The 25192-nt window shown below is 41.5% G+C and overlaps 1 protein-coding gene across 3 annotated transcripts in view; it reads left to right on the forward strand.

Annotated features, from left to right (window-relative positions):
- The window catches only part of LOC147304710 (ERC protein 2), a 161827-nt gene that overhangs the window by 22462 nt on the left and 114173 nt on the right, over positions 1-25192 (forward strand). For all 3 annotated transcript variants that reach the window (XM_086276622.1, XM_086276624.1, XM_086276623.1), the window contains one exon: positions 13326-13493. In XM_086276622.1, the coding sequence (XP_086132748.1) occupies positions 13326-13493 (168 nt within the window). The remainder of the gene's footprint in view (positions 1-13325; positions 13494-25192) is intronic.

The raw sequence follows: 25192 nt of genomic DNA on the forward strand, positions 1-25192 counted from the left end.
CAATAAAGCCTGAAAACAACACAGCTGTGTGAGTATGTGTGTGAGAGGAAAAGTACTGTACAGTAGTGCATGCGTGAGCACTTTAGCCACTTTGGTCAGTACGACTGGAAAAAAGCCTGCTATATTAATAAAGTTCAGCCTATTTGAAGCCAGGAAAGAAATCCGACAGAAATGTAGACTGTGTAAGTTAACAGACTTATTGCCTTCATAGCTTTGACATTAAGACACGGGAGAATCTGCTGGAATACAACTGAGTATTTCATTAAATTAATATGATATGTGGGCGAGACAGTTTTATTTTTTATTCTTTAGGCTGCAGGTGGTGTTTAGTGGTCTGAGAGCAATTAGTGAATGAATACAAAAACAGAATTCAGACCCAGGCTGACCTAGGATGACTTATTAAGGCTTTTAGAACAACAAAGTAGTTGTAAAGTTGTTTGCAGCGCACAGGGAAAAAGTCAGGGAATGAAATTAAAATGATTTCTTACTGGGAAAATGCAAAGACTTAGACACTATTAAAAAAACTTTAGTCCCATCCACTGTCTGTGCACAGAGGTGCAGGACTGATGATGCAGTGTTTTCATACCTGCTGATGTCTAATCTGTCTGCTCTGGGGCAGATTAGGGCACAAGTTACCATGGCGATATACCCTGGTAAGAAGTGCAAGAGACCCTGAAGTGTCCTGGATGAGAGGGGACCTCATAGTACTGGCCTCTGGGCTGCATCAGATCCTGACTGCCATAAACACACAGTCACACACAGACACATACAGAAACACTTACACTGTCAGGACTGATTGCTTGACTCTCATCTCCGGTTTCAAGTAATTTTTCCTGCTATTGAAGTGGCATCTTCCCCTGCTTGGGAATGGCTTAGGTTTCCTGGACTAAGTGGGCAAACCAGAGGATGAGTAAAGATATTTAGAGCTCTTTAGTGGGCCGGCGTGGCCGTGCATTCCTCTGCTGCCTGTCAATCATTTGGCCAGAGATGGCAGCCATTCCCACAAGATCCCCCCACTCACCTCATTCCTTCCATTTTCCTTCAGCAGTTTTCTTTCAAGCTTTCTTTCAGCCACCTATTTTCTTTTGTCTCACACACGACTTCTGGCACATCACACGCTCATATACAAGAGTGTGTGCATGCATGTGTGCCAGGTGGGTCTCATCATGAATGACACTGATTGGTACAGTTGTACATTCCCCCAAGAGAAAGACTGGTTTCTGAGACACGAGGAGAAGCTTCACCTCACAGATTTGTCTCTAGAAGCAGATGGGAATGGCCCCTGAACAGAGGCGGCCCTGTGAGCAGCAGAATGAGAAAATGGAAGCGCATTTTATTTGTCAATCAAAGTTAAGGACAGCGTCGTAATGGATGTGATTGAATCTGTCTCCAGATAACTGGAAAATGTGGAAAATAGTGTGTGTACGCTTTTGTGCGAGCATTCTGGGCCTGCCTGTGTCTGTGGAAACTTTAATACAGTAGATGTGTGTCTTTCCTGCCTTTATCAGGACAATGCGGGGCTGAAATGATACTCTACCAGATCAGGTAACCTATCAGAGACCTTCCTGCATATTTAACCAGCCAGCAACAGAGCACAAGGCCAAAGCCCCAGCTGCCATGGGCTTTCTTGGACTAGGTTTAGATCTCTGTCAGAAGATTGTTTTGAATGTTATGAACATTTGTTTAAAAGAGGCCAGATCGGGCTGGGATTGTTAGTTTGATTTAACTGTCACATATCTGTTAGATGGATGGACCTGCCCTTCAGTTGTGTTGTCAGTTTTCTCTGATAGGAGTCGACATTCCAAAACAAAATAATGATCCTTAAAATACAGGTTTTATTGACTCTAAGCTCGGCTGTGTTAAGCAAAGCAAAAAATGAAAGCAAATCATGACAAAATAAGAAAATTGACAGAAATAAAGTGCATAATAAATTTCATTCCTGATGGGGAAAGCTAGTTTGCAAAAATATTTGGCTTAAAAAAGTCATTTCTTTCCCCCCATCAAACCTAAATCCAACCAAAACACAACACTCGACTCTTCGATGGTTGTCACTGCAAAGACTGCAGACCTTCTGGTTCCCCTCCCAAAATCCCCTGCACTGAGTGTGCCTGTCTGTTTGGCAGCACAACTAACTGATGTGTACTTAATAAAATCTAAACACAAATGGTTTCTTGGCCTTCTCTGTGTGAGCAGTGTTTGATTAAACTGATAGTTTACTAAGAAACACATAATCAATTAGAATTCTTAACATCACTGTCACATGTATTAATGTCTTTTGCAGATATAAGGCTTAAATTTTTTATGATGATTGTACTTTGATTTACATGCAGCACTCTGCAATAGTAATAAGTTACTCCTCATTTCTTTAGATTTTGCTTTAGGAGAACCAGACTGTTTTCCTGAGCAATAGCTTTCCAGGTTTTCTGAGTTTTTCTATGGACATAAAGGCACCTGACTCAAGGGGTAAAGCCGTTTTTGTGTCTATACATGACAGATGCATAAACACATTGTGTATTCCCATTTTTTTGTTGATTCTAACACAAATGCCAAAGATAAAAAATAATATTTTTTCACCTACAAGGTAATTCTCAAAGACCTGCTAGCCAAAACCTTTGCATATCTCATCATGGTGTGCAATGTGTTCTTAAAACATTTGAGGGAATTGGACAAGTTTAATTCAATTCAATTTTATTTATATAACCCCAAATTAAGTCAAGTGGAGAACAAAAAGAAGTGGCTGGGCTAAAAAACGATATCTATAGCAGATGAACAGTATCTGAAAGTCGTGTCCTTTAGTTATATGAAAAGAAATCCAGGAAAAACTTGACACAAGACCTGGGAGATGCACCGGGCCCTTCAGTCGATCCAGCTACTGTTCGCCAAAGCCTCATCTGAAATGCTCTCAGTGGAAAGGTGGCTGTCAAGGAGCCAGTCTGAAGGAAGTGTTACAGGGAGGAGAGGTTGAGCGACGCCAGGTTACACAAGAACTGGATGAAAATCAATGTCAGCGGGTCTGGATGATGAATCCAAACTGTCAAATTATCCGAGGTCATAAGGGAAGTATAACACTGAGTGTCTGCTGCCATCTGTAAAACATAGTGGAGACTCATTCCTAGTTAGTATTTCAGCCAGAGGTGTTGGGATCTTGAAAAACTGAGCGAATTATGAACGCAGAAAGGTGCCATCAGATTTTGATCCACCATGCAATGCCATCTGGAAAGCGTCGGATTGGCAGTGGCTTTATTTTTCAAAATGACATTGATCCCAAACACACTGCCAATGCAGTAAAAGCAATACCTGGATAGCAAAGCACACAATGGCTTCCCCAGAGCCCAGATCTCAACATTATTGAAGCAGTGTGGGATCATATTGACACAGAACAGAACAAAAGGCAGCAACATCCAAAGAAGAGCTTTGAATGTCCTTCAAGAAAGCTGGATAACTATTCTTTAAGGCTACTTATAAAACCATTATAGGAAAGTTTCCCTAAGAGACGCTTTGTTGAAGACTGAAGGTGGTGATACAAAATATTGACCTTCAATTGCACAAACTCTTCTTTATTCCATGTTTATGTTCCCATTTCAGTAAATCACTCCACCTATTTCCCATTTTCCTAGAAACATATAAAGAATGAGACTTTTGTACAGGACTGTATTTATCGCTGGGTAAGCATCATGTTGGGGGCAACTTACCCTATAAAGAGAAGTCTAGACATGAAGCTGGAGTTTAAGTCTTAATCGGGCACATAAATTTGCACAGCAATATAACATTTGATATTTTGTTCCTCACCGACTGCCAGTAGAAGTGTTAGCAGCAGCACGCCTTTAATGCATACTTTGGGATGTGGCAACGTATCTGTATTTGGAGAGAACACCGTCTGCGGTATTTCACTTCAGCTTCGTCAGATCTGACCTCAAATATCCTGCGTTCTCTTTCATCACCAGCGTTTGCTGTGTCTGTCAGAAGTTTTCATTTTGAGGTTGAATGTAATGAGTCGTAAAAGACAGAAATGACTAAAAGATGAGTTGCTAACATCAACGGTAGTGGCAGTGATGAATAGTGAAAACAAGAGGAAAATTAAAAAGAAGTGTAAGTGGGAATGAATCAAGACGTGATTGAGCGACAAGAGGAAGTGAAAAGTGAGAGAATTGCGCCGTTTGATGGATGTTTAAGGATATGGGCTTTTGTCAGTGAGTGATTCGATGGAGCGGTGTGCTGTGGTCCCTGCTGGACTATTTGTGTTGATCTTTCCTTGTTCTCCTAGCTGATTGATGGTTCATATAGGTAGTGAGGCGGAGAAAAGATGTGGTCGGGCCCGGGTTAAACTCCACCCTGGGCTATCCCCCTGCTGTGTTCTCGCTTACTGTCTTTCTTTCTGCCTCATTCACTTTTGCTCCCTCTGTTCATAGTTTCTTTTCCCTCGTGCTTTCGTCTCTATTCTATCACATTTTGTTGCCGACTCCTTATTTCACCTTATTTCCACATTACCAACAGATTAGGAATGAGAAAGGGTGAAAAAACAGTTTAAACAAAGGTAAGAACTTGATGAGCTCCCTAAAACTTACAGTGAGCTTATTGGACTAAGTAAACAGGAAACACTTCCATTCCCATTTGCTGACCACTAATCAGCAGGTCTTGACAGTTTTTGTATGATCTCATCTGAACTCGACTGACCATGGTCACCATTCTCAGACCCAATAGCGTGCTCCCGTCTTCGTAGATCGGTGTGGTTTGGGTTTCAGTGTGAGTAGCAGCATCGGGCCCCCCAGAACAAACATGGCACGGTCCAAAATAAAGCCCCCGCAAGTTCTTCAGAGGCCTTGTGGAAAAGCCATAAAGTGGAGTTACAGCGGTCAGAATGGGGATGAGATATTTAATGGTTTACACAGCGAATGAGATAAATGTGACCTAATGAGTGGACGGACACATGTGTGCACGCAGCACGACTGCACACGCATTAGCATTGCTATCCAAGTATACGTGACACGTGCTTCATCACGAATGGTTTCGTTTGTGTGACATTTTTTCCGTATTAAGGTCCTTGGGAAATGTTTGTAATCTGTCTGCATATTTTTGTTTTCTATTTTGAAACCTAACAGAAAAATCCACACCCATAAACAGAAACAGTAATGTGGGCTTTGCTTGGTCTACAGTCAGTCAGCAGGTGGTTAACCAGAAGGCCGTGAGGTGGTGATAGAGACAGCCAGAGACAATAAGCCCCTTTCTTTTTGTTCTGACCTCCTCTTTCCTCAGGGTCACCCTGCTTTGCTAAGACCACTTAACTTCCAGTTTCATACACACATATACCCAAATACACACACAGACAAAGACATACTTACACAAACACGCCACGCCACAATAATACACTCCGAAAGCAGTTTTCACTCTTGCTTACAGTAAGTCGGCTCTTTGTTAACACAAAAGTCTCCGAACAGAACAATTAAACTAGATGAAATATGACATATTCCACTCCTCTACTTACTCCTGTTTATAGGGGAGGTGTGTCTGTTTCATTTTTTAATCCCCCTCCAGCACATTTAAATGATCAAAATTCAACTTTTACTTTAGGGTTTATAGAGTTTTAAGGAAATTATATATTTTTTAACTGGTATAGTATACAGATGAAAGATGAAATAGAATAGTGGTCACTGTACGCTCCATAGTGCAGGTTACCTGGTACGAGGCAGCCTGTCGCCAGACAGCAGTTCTCTAAATGACTGCCATCACTCTCAGAACGACTGGCTAAGCTTTGTAAATAACTGCTGCCTAACTTACAAACAAAGACAAAGTACCAACCCTGACGTGTCTATTTGAGGTTATATATATAAATTTGCTGTTAAAACCCCGTCATGCAGGAACACTGGTACTATTTTCAAAAAAATTAATGGATTTCTATTTCAGATTTGGGAGCTTTTGCCTGGACTCTGAATATAAGTACTAAACATGAATTTCTGTTTCATGTACATTTCTGTGTATGTAGGTGGCGACAGGTTTCTGCTAGTCACAGTTAATTGCTTTAGCATCACAAACATAATTGCCAACTTGACTCCAGTTAATTGCAGACTGGTAGCAGACTGGTAGCAGTTTGTCTCTGTGTTAGTGATTTTTTTATGGTTATCTTGAGACACCAAAGTCACTGATAAGACGACTTCAAAGGCGATGAAATGCACGTCTGTTGTACATGGTTGCAATAACTGTGGTTATGTTTCAGCTGCCCCTGACTGTGGCATAGTGAGTTTGACAGACTTGATATAATTCTGTTGATTTTACAATATCATTTTTGGCTAAAAGGCTATTGACAACAATTTTTTCATCTCCATGACAACATACTTAGTTGTCATTAAATTAACTTGCATTCAGGTTTCATTATTAGTTCAAAGTTTGGTATTTACTCAAGACTGTGACTGTGTGTGAGACACTCAGCTAATATTTACTCGTTGATCAAGTAGAAATCAAGCTTATTTCAGGCACCTACTGTAGGAACTGCAGACCAGCATTTATTTTCCACATGTTTGCCAGAGTGACTGCTTAGTGTTTGACAGGAAATGGATTCCCTTGAAACAGGATGTAGGAACTGGCATGCAGTGCTGGAAATGATCAGGAAAAATAATCAGAGGAGCAGCAAGTGTTAATGAGGAGGAACGCCTGCAGCAGCTCTTCCTCTACATGCGCACGTGTGTTGTGTATGTTTTGTGTGTCTTTGTTGGCAGGATGTAATGATGATGGATGGAGGGCAAAAGAGTGTTTGAGGCAGCGGCGTGCGATGAGAGTTTGTGCTGTGACCCTATATTTTTCAATGTCATGAAACCATCCACTGTTACAATATGAACATTAATGACTTTCATGCTTTGGTAGCAAACATTCACTGACAAAGGTCCTTTTGTCAGTGTGTGTGTGTGTGTGTCCTTGTCTTTTTTGGTCTTGTTTTACATCTGTGCTTTTCCATGTTCCCTTCGTAGCCTTTAGGCACACAGCTGTGTTGCCATGGTTTTATCAGCAGATGTTATGGTGTTCAATGAGACAGTGTCCCACTCTCCACCCTGCAGCCCCTGCTGTGAGCCAGTTTATATCCGCTTATTATCCCGAGTCAGCCCTGAGGTGATCTGTCTGACTGTTGCCTTAACTCAGCTTTCATGACACCCCTCGAATGACACAGCCTTTGCCCTAGGACAGGGAATTTCCCACGTTTCCGTAAAGATCAACTTCAGTCTTGTTATGTCTGGGATGACCAGCTCAGGTGGAGATGAAAACTTCTGTTTGCATGCATGCACTTGTTTATCTGTGTAGGCATATGTAGCTGCTTTCTGACCAAACATTTTTGGGTGTAGGTACCCATTAGGGAGGTGTGCTGGGAAGCACATGCCTCGCAGCATTTGTTCTTTTCTTATAGGAACTCGGAAGCAGTAAGCAGCTGGTAATGCAAGTCAGCTCATACTGGGTTCTGTTAGTTTCTTAAAATCATGTTTGACTCTGTTCATTCAAAAGTTTCCAGACACACAAAAAACAAGCCCCTGTCTCTTCCTGCCAGTGAGGGATACAGATTATTCATTTAAAACGGGTATTTGTTATTGGCAGATGAACCACAGCCGAGGGGTTGGAATTGGAAAAAGGAGGATCCCTACTTGTAACACCATTTATCAAATATTCAGTCCACACTTAAGTACAAAACAAAGTTATTGCAGTTAACTAAAACCAAAATAAAATTTAAACTAGTTGTAAAAAATGTTTTGGTTACCCTAAAGAAACTAACAGAAGCAATATTATGTACTTGAGAATAAAAAATAAAAAGTATATGTGAAATATTGACCTGGTGGGTGTTACCCTGCTCTATGACAGCTGGGACAGGCTCCACATGACTGTGAACTGAAAAAGTGTTATAAAATATATAAATGGATGTATTGATGGACGGATGGGTGGGAGATATCTTACATTTTAGTCTTTGATCATTTAGTCAAATCAGTTGTCAAAACAAGCACAGGGAAGCACTGCAGCATATATTTATTGAGACAGGATGTGAGTCAAAAGTGTTGTTTTTGTGTTCTCTATAAATTTGTCTTATATGCGAAACTGAAATGAGCGAATACACACTAGTAAAACAAAATGTAATTTCATAATTAAAATGAAATAACGATGTAAAACTACAATAACGCTGGTCAGGACCAGTCACAATACATCACATCATGCAAAGTTCCTCTTGTGCTGAGGCAGTTCCTCCTCGATAGAAGGAAATACCCCAAAAAGGAGTCCTACGAACTCCGGTGGTCCTCGGTTTGAGCTGTATGGACATGGGAAAAAGTACCAAACACTATAAAAATGGTCTTTAAGTGCCTTCTGTGTGTAAATAAACAGTGTAGGGTCTAGAAGTCCAGGCTTGTTTACATTTTCTGTGTAAAGTTCTTCATACTTCCATCTGACAACGCCCCCCTATTCACACGCTCACACACTGAGCACGTCAACATGCACAATTAAAACAAAAAACATCCTTTGGTCTTCAGGCGGCTACTCTTACAGTATTTGTAACCTCCCGACATCTATTGAAGGCTTCAGTTACATCAACATGAAACTATGGATCACTTGATGCCGCTCTGTATAAATAAAAGACATATAACCTGGTGCTTATATACCAGCGGTGTGAGTTACTGTTCTCTATATATCCTCGTGGGTTTTTTGTTCACCTCTCAGCAGTCTTTAATAATGCAGATATTAGTCAGCATGAAAACACCGACAGGCTGCTTAAATCCAGCTGTCTGCATTCATTCTCATTCCTTCTGCATCATATGTGTTGGTTTGTCTCGCTGCGTAAAGTACATCTCACCAAAGAGATGATAATAGGTAGCATGCGAGTGTAACCACGGTAACTTCTGACCCCACTTCCGCCAGTCCCTTTATTGTGGCGGGAATGAATCCTGTATAAGTTCCGGGTCAATCAGCTGCATGTCCCTGCTCCTCTGGCTGCTGTTGTCCCTGTGGTTGGCGTACTTGTCAGATCACGACAAATTTTGCACTACAGGCCAGTTGACAGCGTGCAATAACCCGGCCGATTCATTCATCTTTACACTACCTCACACTCGACTCAACGGTCAGGTTTTTTTTGTTCTCCCGCGATCAGCCCTGATCAGCGCGAGATGGCGAGCCACCCGACCACCGCTACGTTGCGGTAGGAATTGTGAACCTATGGACTGAATCACAAATTGTTGACACATGACCTATCACAGGTCCATGGAACTAAACTAAATCACATACTGGACCACACCTCATCCCACCTCCTTTTGGAACCTAATAAGCTGTTTTGTATTGTCAACATTATTTTTGTTTGTGATATATATGCATATGTTTTTGTTTCTTTTGTACATCCGTCTATACCCTTCTCATAACAAACATAATATATATATATATATTTGAGCTCTACTTTTGTTTCCTGTGTTTTATTCACACCCTCAGGCTCCATAGTCGAATCTTATTCTGATAGCTCATTGTCTATGAGGCTGCAGTCAGGCGCCCTGGTCCTTTAACTGCGTTACACGAGACTTTGGTGGTCTAGCATTGTCTTCAATATTTTAGTGATGAAATTCAGACTTGGGCTCATCAGTGGCTTGACAAACCTGAATTAGGCCATAAATTGAGATGATTAGTTTCACTGCACAGGCCTTTGAATAAATTAAATCTAATGGGTGCCGTGTGGTGTATTTATAAAGGCTAGAGATGCAGCCAGAGAAGTGAATAGCTGACACAGCTGTGTGTGGTGCACCACAGCAGGCCAAGAAGATCTTAGTTCAGGCATTAGATACATTTCATCAGACCCTTTCCTTGGGATTTAAGAGCTTTAATGGTGTGTTTTCAGTTCAAGTGACATTCAAACTTGTTTTAAGACACACACACACACACGCGCGCGCGCGCACACACACACACACACACACACACACACACACACACGAATGAATATAGCTGATGGTTTGGATATGAGCTTCTGTAAAGGTCATAGATTTTTAAAGACTGAGATTGGGACAATGGAAAACATGACGGATGTTTTTCTGATCAACCTAAGACTCTATTTGCAATATTGGACTCCCAAGTGTGTGAGTGAGAGTGCAAACGTTACTGCGCAAGTGTCGGTGTGTCCCCAGACCTCGGCTGTGGTCTTACAGGTTTTCACTCTCTCTGGTTCTGCTGTTTTGACTGTGGTCTGCTCATATAGTCCCTGTGTTGTTTATTGCGGCCCAGAGCCGACGATGGGCCCAATACCTTTGCAGATTTGCCTGCCAAAAAAACTTTTATGATGAAATGTGAGGCAGGGAAAAGGGAGGTGAGGACAAACAGTGAAACTGTTTTCTTTAAGCCTCTGTTTTACTCCGCTAACCAATTTCCAGAACCTACATTTGGCTGTCATTGCAAGCAAGAAGGAGGAATTTAATCAGAGTGTGTTTATGCGTTTGTGCGTGCTGTTTGCATATTTAATTACAGATGCAGTTTTGTGCCTTGAGATTTGTTGAATATGCATATGTGTGCGCACGTTAGAGTAGTTACAAATTTGGGAATGAATTAATTTAAACAAAATCCGGGGTTTGCCAAGAATTAATAGTTTTGCAACCACAGAATGTTGAAAACATATCAAGATATTTTTTTTAAATTATGGGGTGCTGAGTGAGGGACTGGAAAGTTTAAGTGGGTTTTTTTGGAGGAAGGTGGGGTGATATAGATGTGTTTTTAATTCATCAACTCAGCAGAACTTCTCAGGGCAGTCTCCAGTGTTCCCTTTAGATTTGAACGAAGCCAGACTGGACAGCAGCGGCTTTTCTACTCCTCTCCCTGACCTTTCTCCTTTTCTGCTAAAGAAACGTCACGATTACAAAACAGGATATAGTCCCTGGTGTCCGCTCGTGTAGGTAGAATCAATACCGTGGTTGTCTTGGAGACAGCAGGAGTTCTGTGTTGCATGTCATCTCCCTCAAATCTGCACTGAAAGGCGCAAACCTGCAATGTTATGCTTGGGGAAATGTGGGTCTGTACCAAAGACAACCTGATTTGAAGACTTCAGGGATTTCTCACACTGACACATCACTCTGTCTCGCTGCAGGACCGTTGCCTTTAAATGGCAATAGGAAATCTCCTGGAGAGTGTGCAGCATGGTTGGAGGGATGGAGTGTTGAAAGAGAGGTGGTAGCCACAGGGGAAGAGAGCGAGAGAGAGCGAGAGGTGTTTTTGAAAGATGACACAAGGAAGAAGGGCAGCAGAAGAAAAGGAACATTGGAGCGGAAATTGAGGGAGAAGAGAGAGGTTAATCACTGTGTGCAGTTAGCCGTCTATCATCTCAGCATGTGTGCCAGCTGATAAAGCCATACAGTATTTCCTGCTGTTGGAGTGGTAGCCAGTGAAACAGCAGTATGCCGGTGGTGTTAACATGCTCAGTCCAAATGCTGTGTCCACAACAGGCCGGACCCTATCCACCTTCATTCATTTATTACGTCCCTTGCTTTCACCCTTACTGTTATCTGTCCTTTCATTTGTCCCTCCGCATCTCATCATCCAACTCTCTCCCTGTTTTTCCATGTACTGTGTCTCGCAGCGCTGAGTGCTTTAAGAGGGTATTAGTCTGTGTAGCACTATCACAGCTTAGTGGGCCAGTGCAGGTGAGACAGCAGGGATTTCCTGTTAGGCCCCTTTGCTACATTCTTGCTAAATTGCTCCTTGCCAGGTGGAGATGGAGGGGAGGAGGTCTCTCGCTCTCTCACACACGCACATAAATGCAGTGGCAAACATGCACACACACACATAGTATGTGCATGTATACTGTACGTGCAAAGGATTGGTGATAACACCACTATTGTGCGCGCGTTTGTGTGTAAATGTGAATTTGGGAGGACAGAGCCGTTCTCAGTATTAGACTTTGGTTGTCTGCCAGAGGAGCAATATGAGATAAATACTTCGCCATCTTACACCTGGGGGTCCTGGCCTGCTTCTAATGGCACAGTGACAGGCCCCCTCTGTGTGTCTCTGGAGTGCATGGCGCACTCTCATTTTACACATGCAGGTACATAAACATATCTGCAGGGAGGAACTGTGCTCCAACACAGCTGTACTTTTCAATTGTGCCTTTAGTATATCTGCTTTTTTGCTATTGACGTTTTTCTTCTGATTGCTCTCATATTATTTGTTTTGTCTTGAATTCTTGTGGTTTTAAATTTCTCTCGGCATTTGCACAATTACAAAATAGCAGTCGTTCTAGTTCTAATCAGAAACCCTTGTGTGCCATTAATTTAATACACACAGTTTGTGCAACACTATTATTATACATCAGAATAATGATTTAGGTGTTACTGTTGCCTAAAGGGAAGTTAACTAACTGACTAAATCTTACCTCCAGTTGCTCCAACGCCCGTCCTCCCTTTATGAATCACAGTGAGTGCCTTGTGAAATACCTGGGAGATAAGTTTGAAAGCAAAAGAGTTTTTGCTTTAACTATTTTCACACTGTTCACGTTGTGTCCAAGTAATGACTGTTAACAAGCCTCATGTTACTTCCCTTCATCTATGTGTGTGTGTGTCCTCGTGAAGTCAAATGAAACACCCCTGAAATTATACATGGGAATAAAGTGAAATTGCAGAAGAACAAACAAGGAGTCGGTTGCGTATGTCAAGTCTAATAAGTAGTGCTGGAACGTGCACAGCTATCTCTCATCTCACTACACTTAGCCAGACACGTCGAACTTCTATGTGTGAGTGTGAAGCGTGTGAGCGGTCTGATCTATGGCAGCACCGGCCCAATCACACAACACTCTCAATAACAAACGACAGGACAGGCTCCTGGCTCTTTCTCTTTCACACACACTTTGCTTCAGTCCGCAGTGGTTCAAATCATGGACATTAGGTCAGAGTTGAACTTTTACTACTTCCAAACGTCAACAAGTAAATGTGAGAAATGTCATTTCTAGCGCTGAATAATAACATGTGGGCCACCTGACCGAGAACTGGGAAAAATCACGGTGTAACATTTCTTAATCTTTTTTTGCTTCCTCTTTTCTCTGCATTCGCCTGTCAGTCACTCAGCTCTCGCTCATCGTCAAACGGTCTGCCTTAAAACTATTTTTTACAGATTACTTTCAACCTGTATGGTTGCCTGTCTGTCTGACTGTGTATGAATTCTGGATATGGTGCATACTGGTTTCTATCACCCTGTCTGAAGATTGTGTCCACTTTTCTCTCTCCTGCTACTTGTCTGTTAGTGTTTGTGTTGTGCAGATGCTGCTTTCGGTGTCCCTATTGATCTGGCCTTACAGTTTTGTTATACCTGCCTATCTGCACTTAACTTCTTGTCTTGGTTAATTGTAGGTAGATGCTCTGCGAGTGCGTCTGGAGGAGAAGGAGCAGTTCCTGACCAAGAAGACCAAACAGTTGCAGGACTTGACTGATGAAAAGAGCACACTAACGGGAGAAATCAGAGACATGAAGGACATGCTGGACGTCAAGGAGAGGAAGATAAATGTCTTGCAGAAAAAAGTACGTAAAGCCAACTTTTACAGCAACACACTGCATTATTTTAAAAAGTGTAGCCTGACTTTAAATGCATATGAAACCTTTCTGTTGTGAGTTAAATTCACTCTATTTAGAGAAAAATGCAGCACATTGTATTATAAACTCTCTAATTATTCCTTTTATACTAAAATGAATATTTTAAAAGCTTGGAGTGACAATAGTGCATAGTGTTGATGTTGATCCACTGAGTTCCAAGTGCTCATCAATAAATTAGAGCCAGATAAAGTAAGCATCTTATTATTTTTGTACAGAAAAAGAAAAACAGACGTGCTCCCACAGGAATTGATGGAGCCAAAAGGAGAATGAGTGTTGGGCCTAAACACACTCTAAAACTCTCAAACCAATAATAATAATAATTCAACAGCTCCACGTGTGAGTGGATTGTAATGTAACTTAAAAAGACAACTTGCTGGACATTCTCAGCACAGAGCTCAGGCTGAGTTTTCAGGGAAAAATCCAAACAATGTGATATTTGTTCTCTCAGTGCCACTTATCTGCCACTCTCACTCTATATCTGGACAAAAAACAAGAAACAGAAAAGGAGAAACAAGTAACTGAGCTGACATTATTGTGTTATAACACTATTGAAGAAGCTAGCTCTAACTTCCGGCTGTCTTCCACAGTGTTTTTTATTCCCCAACCAGTTGCAGTAGACGGCTGCACCCTTGAATTGAATTGAAAAAGTATAATTGGCGCTGGTGTCGCAGTCATACGTGAGATACAGGACATCGCTGTGCAGCATCGCAGTGCAGGCCACAATCTTGTTTTCCACATAGCTGTTTGTGTTGATGTTCATTTCCAAATTGCTATGGGGGTTGGACATTGAAACAAACAACAGGAGGCTGCTGCCATTTGGCCATAATGTCAGCAGCTGTTTGTCAGCTTTAGAAGGTTTGTCATACTAAAGAGAAGAACTGTCAGAAACCTTTCAATGCCTAGTCTCTCTGCTTTTAATTGTAGAAAAAGTCTAATGTCCAGTGAGTCAGTTTACTTTTGTAACTAAAGAAAAAAAAGGAAGTGATATTATGACTGGCAGTTTTATTGCTTTAAATCAGCTGAATATTTTTCTAGTTCAGTCAGCCATATTAGAAATGAAGTCTGTGATTAAACGCTGAGAGCGAATCGTTGACTGACTGGAGGTTGGCTAATCAGAGTTTTCATCACTGTCTTTGAACATGTATACAGTACCTCCGTGTGTAAACTTGCACTATGCAGTAAATGGGAATGATGAATTAAAGAAACATCGTACTTTTGGTCCCAGATGCCACTCATGACCCTCTCTTTCTGTTTGCACGGCATGTCTCAGAGGACTTAATGAGGATGGCTATTTAAACCGGGCTGGCGGCCACCTGTGGTGCGCATGCTGGCAGTTCCTCTATAGACCAATTACATAAAGGTCTTCTCTCATCTTCCTTGTTTCCTCTCATGTCCTCAAATTAAAGGTCTCTCTCTGTCTTCTCCCTCTCTGCCACTTGCTGAGTTTAAGAAAAAGAGCACAAAAGGTCAAATAAAGTGCCATCAGGGTGTATGCGTGCATGTGATTGTTCTAAAAATATACATAATCTTTTATGTTTGTGTGACCACAAGGTTTGAGGATCTTTCTGCACCGCATATAACGTGCTGTACTCCTCCCTATAGCATTGACTTAAAGCAATATGCTTGCTTTTAGCTCATCCCTGTTGCACACTCCAGTTGGGTGTGAAGTTGTTCTCTAAAAATGCCCCGTTTACTATAGCTGTTCCATTTAAATGCAAAGTGGCTACACGTCAAAAGCCCTGTAATTAGGGATGTTTCATGGTTTGCTGTGGTGCTTTGACATCAGTTTTCATCAGTACACGCTCAAACGTGGGCTTACTGCAAATGCTTTGCTTTTCCTTCGTATCATTGTGTTGATGGCTGTTTTAACACCAGCAAGTTTTTTTTGTTTGTTGAAATATGCAGAAAGCCTCCCTCTCTATCCATATCTTTGTGTTTCCTTTTCTCCTTTACAAATATTATTGCTGCAGACGTGCTCCTCATTCATCATGCCATAGTAAACTTTAAAAGGCAGAAGTTCTGCAACACCCTAAAAAAGTCAGCAGGAATATGATGAAAATTTTTGAAATATGTGTTAACGAATGAATTGAAGTGCGAAGTGACTGAGAGTGATTTGAATGATGAAGTGTGCCAGGTATTTTAAACTGTGGCTTTCTCATTGTTTTCACATACACATAAAATAGCATTTTGATTCTACAAATAGTTTAATAAATGTATTGCAGTGTCAATTAAAAACGTACAAATTCCAGTGAATTTATTTTAAAATTGATAGCATAGCTTCACTGCAAGAAGGTTCCTGTTCCAAAAATCCCTATACTCTCCCCTTAAATTCCAGTTTGATGGATGGATGGATGGATGGGTGGGTGGGTGGATGGATGGATGGATGGATGGGTGGATGGATGGATGGATGGATGGATGGATGGATGGATGGATGGGTGGATGGATGGGTGGATGAGTGGGTGGATGAGTGGGTGGATGGGTGATTTTCTGTGAAATTAAATAGCTCACATTTGGCTGCTTAGCACTAAAGCAGTTTGACAGCACAGTGAGTGTCTTGGTTGTGAGGATTTCCATCCTTGGCTCAAAGAAAACCTCAGTTGTTGACAAAGTGGTTCCTGTGTGTGTGGTGACAAATAAGTCCAGTAAATTGTTCTTTTTCCGTTATTGTTGTCATTGTTTGTTTTCTGTCTCCAACACCTTTCTGTCTTTCAGTTTTAAAGCCCCTCGTCCACTTGAATTTAAGCTCCTAACACGGGCTGTTCTTTCTATTCCTTCTAGTTGTTCAGCTGGAAAGCATCACATACCGTCTTTAACTGAATGTAGCCCTTCCTTTTTAAAGCTAACTCTTCCTTTTCTACTCTCTGCCATCCTTTTTTTGGGTTTCCTCTTTGTGCATTGTAGTTATTTTCACGTTGTCTTTCTTTAGTTTAAAGTCATAATTTCTTCAGTATAGGTTATCTTCTTCTTTCTTTTTCTGTGCTTTGCTTCTCCAACTGCAAAGCCTGTGCAATGCTCTGAATGTCTTTCTTCTCTTGGAAATAGGCCTTTCTCAACATTGCTGTCTCATCCTTTTCTATCTTAAAAGACTTAATATCATCAATCATCTCATTGTTTTCACCATGCAAAGCCCTCCATAAGTGCATCCTTGGTTCTTTGTTCAAAGTGGGGTTTTGTTTTCATGTCCAGTTTCTCCAGCTGGAAAACTTCCCTCATCATTTGAAAGTCTGACTTTTCTTGTAGGCCGCTCTTGCCATGACCATCTTCTTTCTTTTTATGTTGAATGTCTTCCTGCTAAAGACCACTCTTGAGTCCTCTCCTAAAGGATTTTCTTTCTTCTTCTGTGTCCTCCCTTGCCAGCTGGAAGACATTCCTTGTCTCATAAGACTGTGAGCTCAATGTTGAGTGCACTTTGACTTTGGGTTCACTTTCAGATTTTCAATTTCTGGTCTTTCTTTGCTTTTTCATCTCCGGCTCCTCTTTCATCTTGTTTATCTTCGCCTCTTTGCACAAAGGTTTCTTCCATGTCTCTTTTTCCAGGTAGACGTGATAGTTTGCCTACTTTTTAAGAGGTTTCTGAAATGGCAAGGACATTTTTGCCAACTTTTTGCTTCTGAAGCACAGCATGTCATTGAAATTCTTTTAGAAGCATAAAGGGGCTGAATTTGTTGGTTGTCTCTACCAGAGGTTTGCGGTTTAATCCAGTCAAGCTATTTTGTATTTGCTTGTTTGGTTGAGTTTTTTTGGCTTTGGTGTATGTTTGGGGAAGGGTCAACCAAACGGCTATTTACTCAGTTTAATTCAGTTTATATAGTGCAGGCCACAACAACAGTCATATTCACGGTGTTTTAAATTTAAGGTAAAATCCCTACAGTATTAGAGAGAAAAGCCCAATGAGCATGCACTTGGCAGCCATCAAGAGAAAGAACAGGAAGAGACCTCTGGTAGAACCGGCCTCATGGAGGTGCTGTCCATCTGCTGCAGCTGGTTGAGACATGAGAGAAAAGCACAGAGAGATGGAAACAAGACACAAGAGTAACGCTTGGCAAGCTGGTGAGAGCAGTGAGCACAGACCAAGAGCATGCAGTATCTGCCAACCAAGTTAAAGAAGAAAGGTAATGGCATGTAATAGTGATATAGTGCATAACAGTGTGCATAACGGGGGGGGGCTCATTATCATGGTCTGCAACAATCTTTTCTTGCCAGGGTTTACAGCAAAGGTTTTCCAGCACAACGTGTTGTAATGATCTGATCTGTGCAAGGTACTTTTGTGCTGCAGGTCGGTGTAGGTGATATGTTGGAGTTACGCTGAAGGGGGGAAATTATTGGGTCACTGACTTGTGTATTAACTTTCCAACTATTTTAGCTTATGATGAAGATACAAAAGTGCAAAGTAACATCCAGAAACAGCCACCCACTTCCTCGGGCCTGAGTTCAGTTAAGATGGGGAACTGAAAACTGGGAGCCAGTGTGAGTGATGGCATGGGGTTGTATTCGTGCATATGGTGTGAAAAACGTCCGCACCACTATTATGGCTGTTAGTGCTTTGAAGGTGAAACCTTTTTGTAGATGAAGACTCTAAAACGGCTTGTACCCAAAGTCTTTTGTAGGATGTTGTTAAAAGAAGAAGATGTGATGCAACAGAAGAGTAAATGTTGCACTTTTTCTGAAACTGATTGCTGACATTAGATACAAATTCAATGAATTTAATTAAAAACAAAAGAAAGACAAAGAAAGAACTCAGTTTCAGTGTTTCTGTAATTTACATGATTTTTAAACTGGTGTGTTCTGTTGCCAGAAAGCCTTGACAGATATGACTGTATGTGTTTGTGTGGCTAAATAACCCCAAAGAATGTGAGCAAATGTGGTCTTTGGGAGAACCAGCCGTGTCACGTGACTAATCCTTTTATGGTAATATTTTTAAAAAGATATCTTAATGTCATTGCTATCTGGGTCACATTTTTAAGTGGAATGGGAATGCTAGTCATGATCTCTAGATATGATTCCTTTGAAACGTGCACTTCTTTGACTAACTTTGTGCGCACTGTAACCACTCTGTAAACTGACCATTTCGTACTGATTTGTTTCCCAAATTTCCCGTTTCCCAGCAGGCTTGGGCTATAACTTACAGATCTGTGTACAAGAGGAAAGACAGGAGTGTGGCTCGTTTCCTTACCAGTCTTATCCTGTTGAAGTTATTTCGCCACCAGCCCCCACACCCCCAGCTGTGTCTGAAGACTTCTCAGTGTTGAATAAAGTTTTTTCTTTTTTTCTTTGAAAGATAACTCTATCTAAAAAACGTGGGGTTACATTTCCCTCACTAGGGACATTTTGATATGACAAACCGCACAGTTGGGGAAAAGAAAAAAACATCCTGAGAATATTATTTCAATAGCTAAACCATGTGCTGTGTACAAGCACTGCTTTTACTTTCATGACACGATGTAATGAGGTTTAGATTAAATCTTATGAAAAGTGCCAAGCCTCTTCATAAAATTTTCGGCTTCCAGTGAGTCAACTAAACAGATTTCATAGAGCTATTAATCTCTCATATATGTTCCCCCGCTGATGAAAAGAGCTTTGAGGGTTCAGATGATGCATCTGTTTTATCGCGACAGGCTCTCTGTCTTCACTGCAAACAGCACCCGCCACCCAGAGAGCTGGTGAGAATGATAAAGGCTGATGACAGGTCAACTGGTGCATGATATTGGATTCCTGTGTGGGTCAGTGTGTGTCGTTGTATCTAAGAGCAAGAACAGCCTGTTGGATGTGAGTGTAATACGATACGGACGGGAGGAAGCTGAAAAAACGAATGTAAATGAAAACAGGACAACAGGTTTGCGGCATCAGTCTCGTTTACTCGCATGTTCTTCGTTGCAGTTTAGCGTCCTTTGCTTTGCCCCGCCCACTCCTGTGTTATCTTGGATTTTTGAATAATTACTGTTTTCTTGCAGTTTTTCTTTTCTGTGGAATTTCTGGTTTAGTTTTCATCTAAACATACTAATTAATGACATATGTAGCTTTCCTCAACAGATTTATTGGTTTCATTTTTTGTATTAATTAACAGCTTCATAAAGATGCAGTAAAGTCATGTTTATGTCTGTGAGGCCCTTTTGAATTTGATATTTAAGGGTTTCTGACATGTGGTGCGTTTTTACCCCTTTTTTAAAATGATTACACAGACGTTGCGACACAGACTAGCTTAAATTGCAGTTTGTGCCATTACTGCCTTGTTCTCTGTTTCAAGAGAGTGAGAGGAATTTTCTCTTGCTGGCATCGACATGGATGTTCACCATGAATTATTGCATGGTACCATGATGTCACTGCTATAGTTTGAGCCCTGGGGTGATTTTAATAGCAAGAGGCTTAATTTAACTAAAAATAATGAGGAAACGGTCTTTGAATGACAAAAAGAAGTTGTGTGGGCATTTTGGTCTTGTGTATCATGCAGAACAGTGGAAGCTCTGTTCAAGCTCTTGGTCTATGAGACCATGACCAATGCATAATGATGCATTTATTTATTTATTTTTTCATTTTTGGTTCTTTTTCTTCTTCCTCTTTCTCTGAGGGGGTAGGGCTGTGGGAGGTACATATGCATGGCCGGTTGTGGTGTGGTTTTGGCTTACATATGTTATTCATGTTCAAACATTGTGGTCATCTCAATCCATATTCATGCTTTTAAAAAGGCTGTCTGTATGCATGGAAGTATAGTATCCCCTATCATGTTGCCTCCTATAGCAACCACAGGCAGGGAGATTGGATTACATGTGCTGCAGACCGAGCACAATGTGTGAATGTTTGTGCGTCTATATGGAAGGATGCCGTGTACACAAGGGCCCCTCTTATAGCTATTATAGTGCTTAGCAGGTCTCGCTCAGACATTCTCAGGGGAACCAACCTCTGTTTGAGTGGATCCTCTGCCAGACCCTTTCAGCACTTGCTCTGGCCTGGTGTCATCACTGGCTCTGGCCTGGTTTCATCAACATGGCTAGCCCTTTGATTGTGAAGAAAAGTAGAGAGAGAAAGAGATTGATATGAAGATAAATCCAGTTGTCCCCTGGCCTTATGCATTTCTTCTTTTTCCTCCCCCACTCAGCTCTCAGCTCACTGTCTCTCTGGAGCAATTGTTCTTCTGTCTTGAATGTTTTATCGTTAATGAGCTTTCACATTGGTTGAAAGATTTTCATTTTAATGTCTCTTGTTGTAATGTCTTCTACATGTTACACCTTTTGTACCCACATAGATATTTCCCAAAACATCCTTCAGTGTTCCACTTTCTCTCTTTGCCATTTCTCCCCCAAATATTTTATACATCGTCCCAACACACTAGTACTGTTGAGTGTGATGCATATGGATAGCAAGAGGAAATGCTGCATGTTGATAGAAGGAAAATGTTAGTCCAGCATTGACACAGTGTTTATTGTGTGTGTGTAGGTGTGTGCGTTTTTGTTACATCTTAACAGGCTTTTTCCGCGTCCACCAACCTTGTGGAGACCAGTAGTTCTCATGGGGGCCAAAGCCTGGTCCTAATGAAGGGGTTAGGGTTTGGGTGAGGCTGTCCACAGTGAAATGTCACTGCAACTTGACAAGAATAGCTGTGCTGACCTTGGAAGTGAAGACAGTTTTGGAAAGTGAGGGCGTTTTGACTGGTTGTCCCTTTTGGACAGACCTTTTGAGACAAAGGCTGTTTTAGCTTAAGAGTTTTTTATAGTTGAGGTTAGAATTAGGTGTATTTTACAGCCAAGTTTGAATTGGTCCTTTTGTTGTCGTGGTTGCAGGTGAGCTAGGGTAGTTAAATAGCTAAACAGACAAACAGATGTGTGCATCTGATTATCACTGAGCATGTCAAACAGTTACCTTTTCTAACCTTGTTAACAAAACAGTGATAACAAGTGTGTCTTTTTTGTGTGGATAGTCACAAGGTGGCTTCAGTTACAGGTTTGAGCGTGTTGAAGACTAAGTATACTGCAAAATCCCTTACTTTCCACCTCTACAAGTTCGCAGTGCATCTCACAGCTTCACTTACCTTTAACTGTTCCCCCGTTGCTGCATGTGTTTCCGCTCGTTTTCTTCTTCTGTGCTCTGTTCCCAGGTGAATTTGAGTATAATTAGTTGCTTGGAGGGCTCAGACGTGATTAAAATGTCTATCTGGAGTGATGCTAACACATTCTGCTGTGGAAACTTTAGTTGCCTGCCCAAATCAACTTGCAGCTGTTGAGGTGAGGCCACGTAGAGGAGGGCTGCCATTGTTAATAAGCGCTTTCAATTAAAACAGGTTATTATGTCTGGTGACACTTTGGTGTAAGATCAGCCCTTAATACTGATGGAAACATGTCCACAGGTTTTGATATAGAAATCTAAAAAGGGTTGTAGTTACTCTGTAGGTACTCTTTCTTAACCAGTAGATTTTCTAATCCAAACCAGGAAGCTTTGCTTATTTTAGAGAGTTTTATATTTACCGTTTGAACTGCTTTTTTTGTCATGTCAACAGTCCAAGCCAAATATATTCCATTAAAAAAAACAAAATCAGCTCTTCGTACTGCTAAACACACATAATAGTGTGATGTGCCAAAGCAAAGATATATTCATGATTCTCAGGGGATAAAAGGGGTAAAAGGTGTTCCAGCAGGTCTGTTGGAAGACCTCTGATTACACCGGCTACATGCCGGTCAGTTTGCTCGTCTATTTTCCAGTATATGCCTTTGTTGCACACATCTGTAGGATTCTGTGTGCGTATTCCAGGTGAGTGCTTGTGTGTGCAGCAGCTCAGAGATCCGTGCAGATAACTCTTCACATCTACGTTCATGTTCCTGCTTTAGTGTGTGTGATCTTGATAGATCTGTGATGAGGCCACCAATGCCTTTCATCCTAATGGATTCCAGCTGACCAATCACAGCGCAGAGACATGGCTGCAGATAAGCCCATCGTAGCTGGGGAGGTTCTGGTAAACTGCCTGTGATAGGCCTCCCTGTATCCCCCTCTGTTCCTATCAGCAATCAGCCAGGGTTAATGGTGAGAGCCTGAGGCTGGCTGATTGGAGCCAGGCTACACATCAGTCAAGACAACCCTAGCATTGGGCCATATGTCAGCCCCCAGCTATTCCAGGCCATCTTTTGCCTGACCACAAATACATACTTCAGTTCAAGTAATCAAATGTGTTTGATGATTCTCCAACTCAATGAAGAGCTCAAATCTGACTGTATCATGATGATGACACGCTATCACTCACGCTGACCTGCTTCCACCACAGTTGCTGGCAGTCCAGTGTTAGTGTTTCATAAAATTAATGCCTAATACTATCAGGAGAAAATGGGTCAAACTTTGACCACTTGGAGTTGAATTATACGACTGTACACTGCATTTCACTTGTCTGACCAGATCACTGTAAAGTGGGCCTGGGTCAGAAGCCACAGGTGGAGACAGCTGCTGTGGTCCCCGCCGGGTGGCCAGTCTTTCTTTCTTTCTTTCTTTCTTTCTTTCTTTCTTTCTTTCTTTCTTTCTTTCTTTCCTTTCTTTCTTTCTTTCTTTCTTTCTTTCTTTCTTTCTTTCTTTCTTTCTTTCTTTCTTTCTTTCTTTCTTCCTTTGTTTCTTTCTTTCTGATCAAAGGACGGCCATTGCCTCCCTCCAAAGTGAAGAAAAAGAAAAGATTTAATACTAATGGTGCTGGGAGCAGAGGACTAAAGCATCGGGGTAATTACCCAGCAATCATTGCAGCATTCCACAGCTGAGGGGGGCAGAGATAGGGTCTGGAGTCTAAAGATCGTGGACGTGGATCAACTTGGCCAACGCACACAGACACATTCACATACGGCCTAGCTTGCACAAGTGCAGTCTGTCTGGGTCTGCAGGAGTCTCTCCCCGCTCACTTTGCTATTTGGTCAACCAGAATAAATCAGTGGGAAAACAATGCTTGCTTCGTCTTTCTGTCTGCACCTCCGTCATCCCCTTTGTCTGCAGGTCTGTGGGTGTTGTATCTCTACACGTGTGTGGGTTCATGTCTAATTGATATGTATGAATGCACGTGGAAGGTTTCTGAGTGAATTACTTTCTGGAAGAATGTGCGGAGAGAGGGGGAGGACGTCTACTTGTCAAATGTGTAAATGTTATATGTAGCCCCCATTGCCTGACCCCAGCCCAACATTCGTGATAATAATCACAACCTGATTGTGTGCCTGTATTCTTCAGAGGCTGGAACTGTATGTTCAGAATAAGCCACATGTTACAATGAAAGTCCAGAAGTATACAAGTGGAGATGATTTCCTGCTTCTTTGGGTATGTATTCAAATCAAAGTGTCTTTGCACAAGCTCTACACGAACAGTAGACCTTGTATATTAGGCTACTTGAATATTCTATAAATGTTGCCATTGTTTGGATGCATCTGTTACGTCAGTGTCGAAACAGTCTAAAGAGGTGTTTGTAGTTCAGATAGGCTGTGTTATATCTGCAGAACGAGCCTCTCTACTTTTAGCCAACAAGCAAAGTTAAAATAACTGTAAACCATTGCCTTTTATCCATCTCACAGCTGCCCTCATTTGTTCCCAAGATCTTATCTGAAATTACTCAGACCCCTATTATAATTTTGTGTGCACGCACTTTTCCCCCCAATTGGTAGGTTGAGGTGGTGGGAGGTTAAATATTTAATTCCTAACGTTTTTCTTGTTGTTGTTTTTTTCCTCTCTAACTGGCTTTTCAATTATAAGCTCTAGTGAAGCAGAAACGCTTATGCTTTGGCTACTTTGTTATACACGTTTTACTCTGGAGCCTGTTGTTCAGTGTGGCCTCTTTGTCCAAATTCTTTTTTTCGACCTATTTAACATAATATCTGACCAGAAAATTTGTGGGTGTTCTGCTTTAACCTAGTTCATGTATTGAGGTCATTTTATGCTCATTTAGAGGTTACCAATTTTATTTAGTGCCTGTGCTTTAACAGAAGCCCTTTCTTTCATGTTCAGAAAACATATTTTCTTCTCTCTCATGCTGTTCATTAATGCAGCGCCTTCTGTGGATAACACTGTTTCAGCTCCTCCCTCTTCAAGACCGCGCTCCCTCTGAAAAGCCCAATTTGCTGTTATTGGCCAGCTGGTCTGGTGAAAAAGAAAAGAAACGGATAAAAGGAAACATGCTTTTGTTACCACAGCTTCTGTGAGTACAGGCATATCTCTTTAAGAACTTTCTGTAAGGAAAGAAAAAAGGAGGCTGAACCAGAATTGGACTCCTGCATACACCCCTTTATGTTTTCATGCATTTCCAAAATTACTTGCAGTATGACCAGCTACTCTTTTTTTCATATGTAGATTTTACAAAAGGTTTGCAGTTAAAATGCAGGTATCCAAACACATCCTTTGTTTATGGCTTGGACAATGTCTTCCACCCCATGCATGAAGCTGTTGCAGAAGTGGAGAGCTCCTTCAGTGCCAGACTGCTGCATGCTAGGTGCACAGACGAGCGTTATCGCAGGTCCTTTCTCCCAGCAGCTGTTCGACTGTTGGACTTTATTCTTTGCTTTTTTGGGAAACTGCATGCTCCATCTGCCTGTCACTTTGCTGCTGGAACACTTGAATTTCCCAAATGAGGGACAATAAATGATATTCCCATCTTCTAAAATATAATATGACCTCTTAAATGAGCT

The sequence above is a fragment of the Aulonocara sp. 'chitande type north' Nkhata Bay genome, linkage group LG20 (genome assembly GCF_057382095.1).
Source record: "Aulonocara sp. 'chitande type north' Nkhata Bay isolate Kocher_YH1m ecotype deep benthic linkage group LG20, A_spYH_male_GT1.1, whole genome shotgun sequence".
Classification (NCBI taxonomy): domain Eukaryota; kingdom Metazoa; phylum Chordata; class Actinopteri; order Cichliformes; family Cichlidae; genus Aulonocara; species Aulonocara sp. 'chitande type north' Nkhata Bay.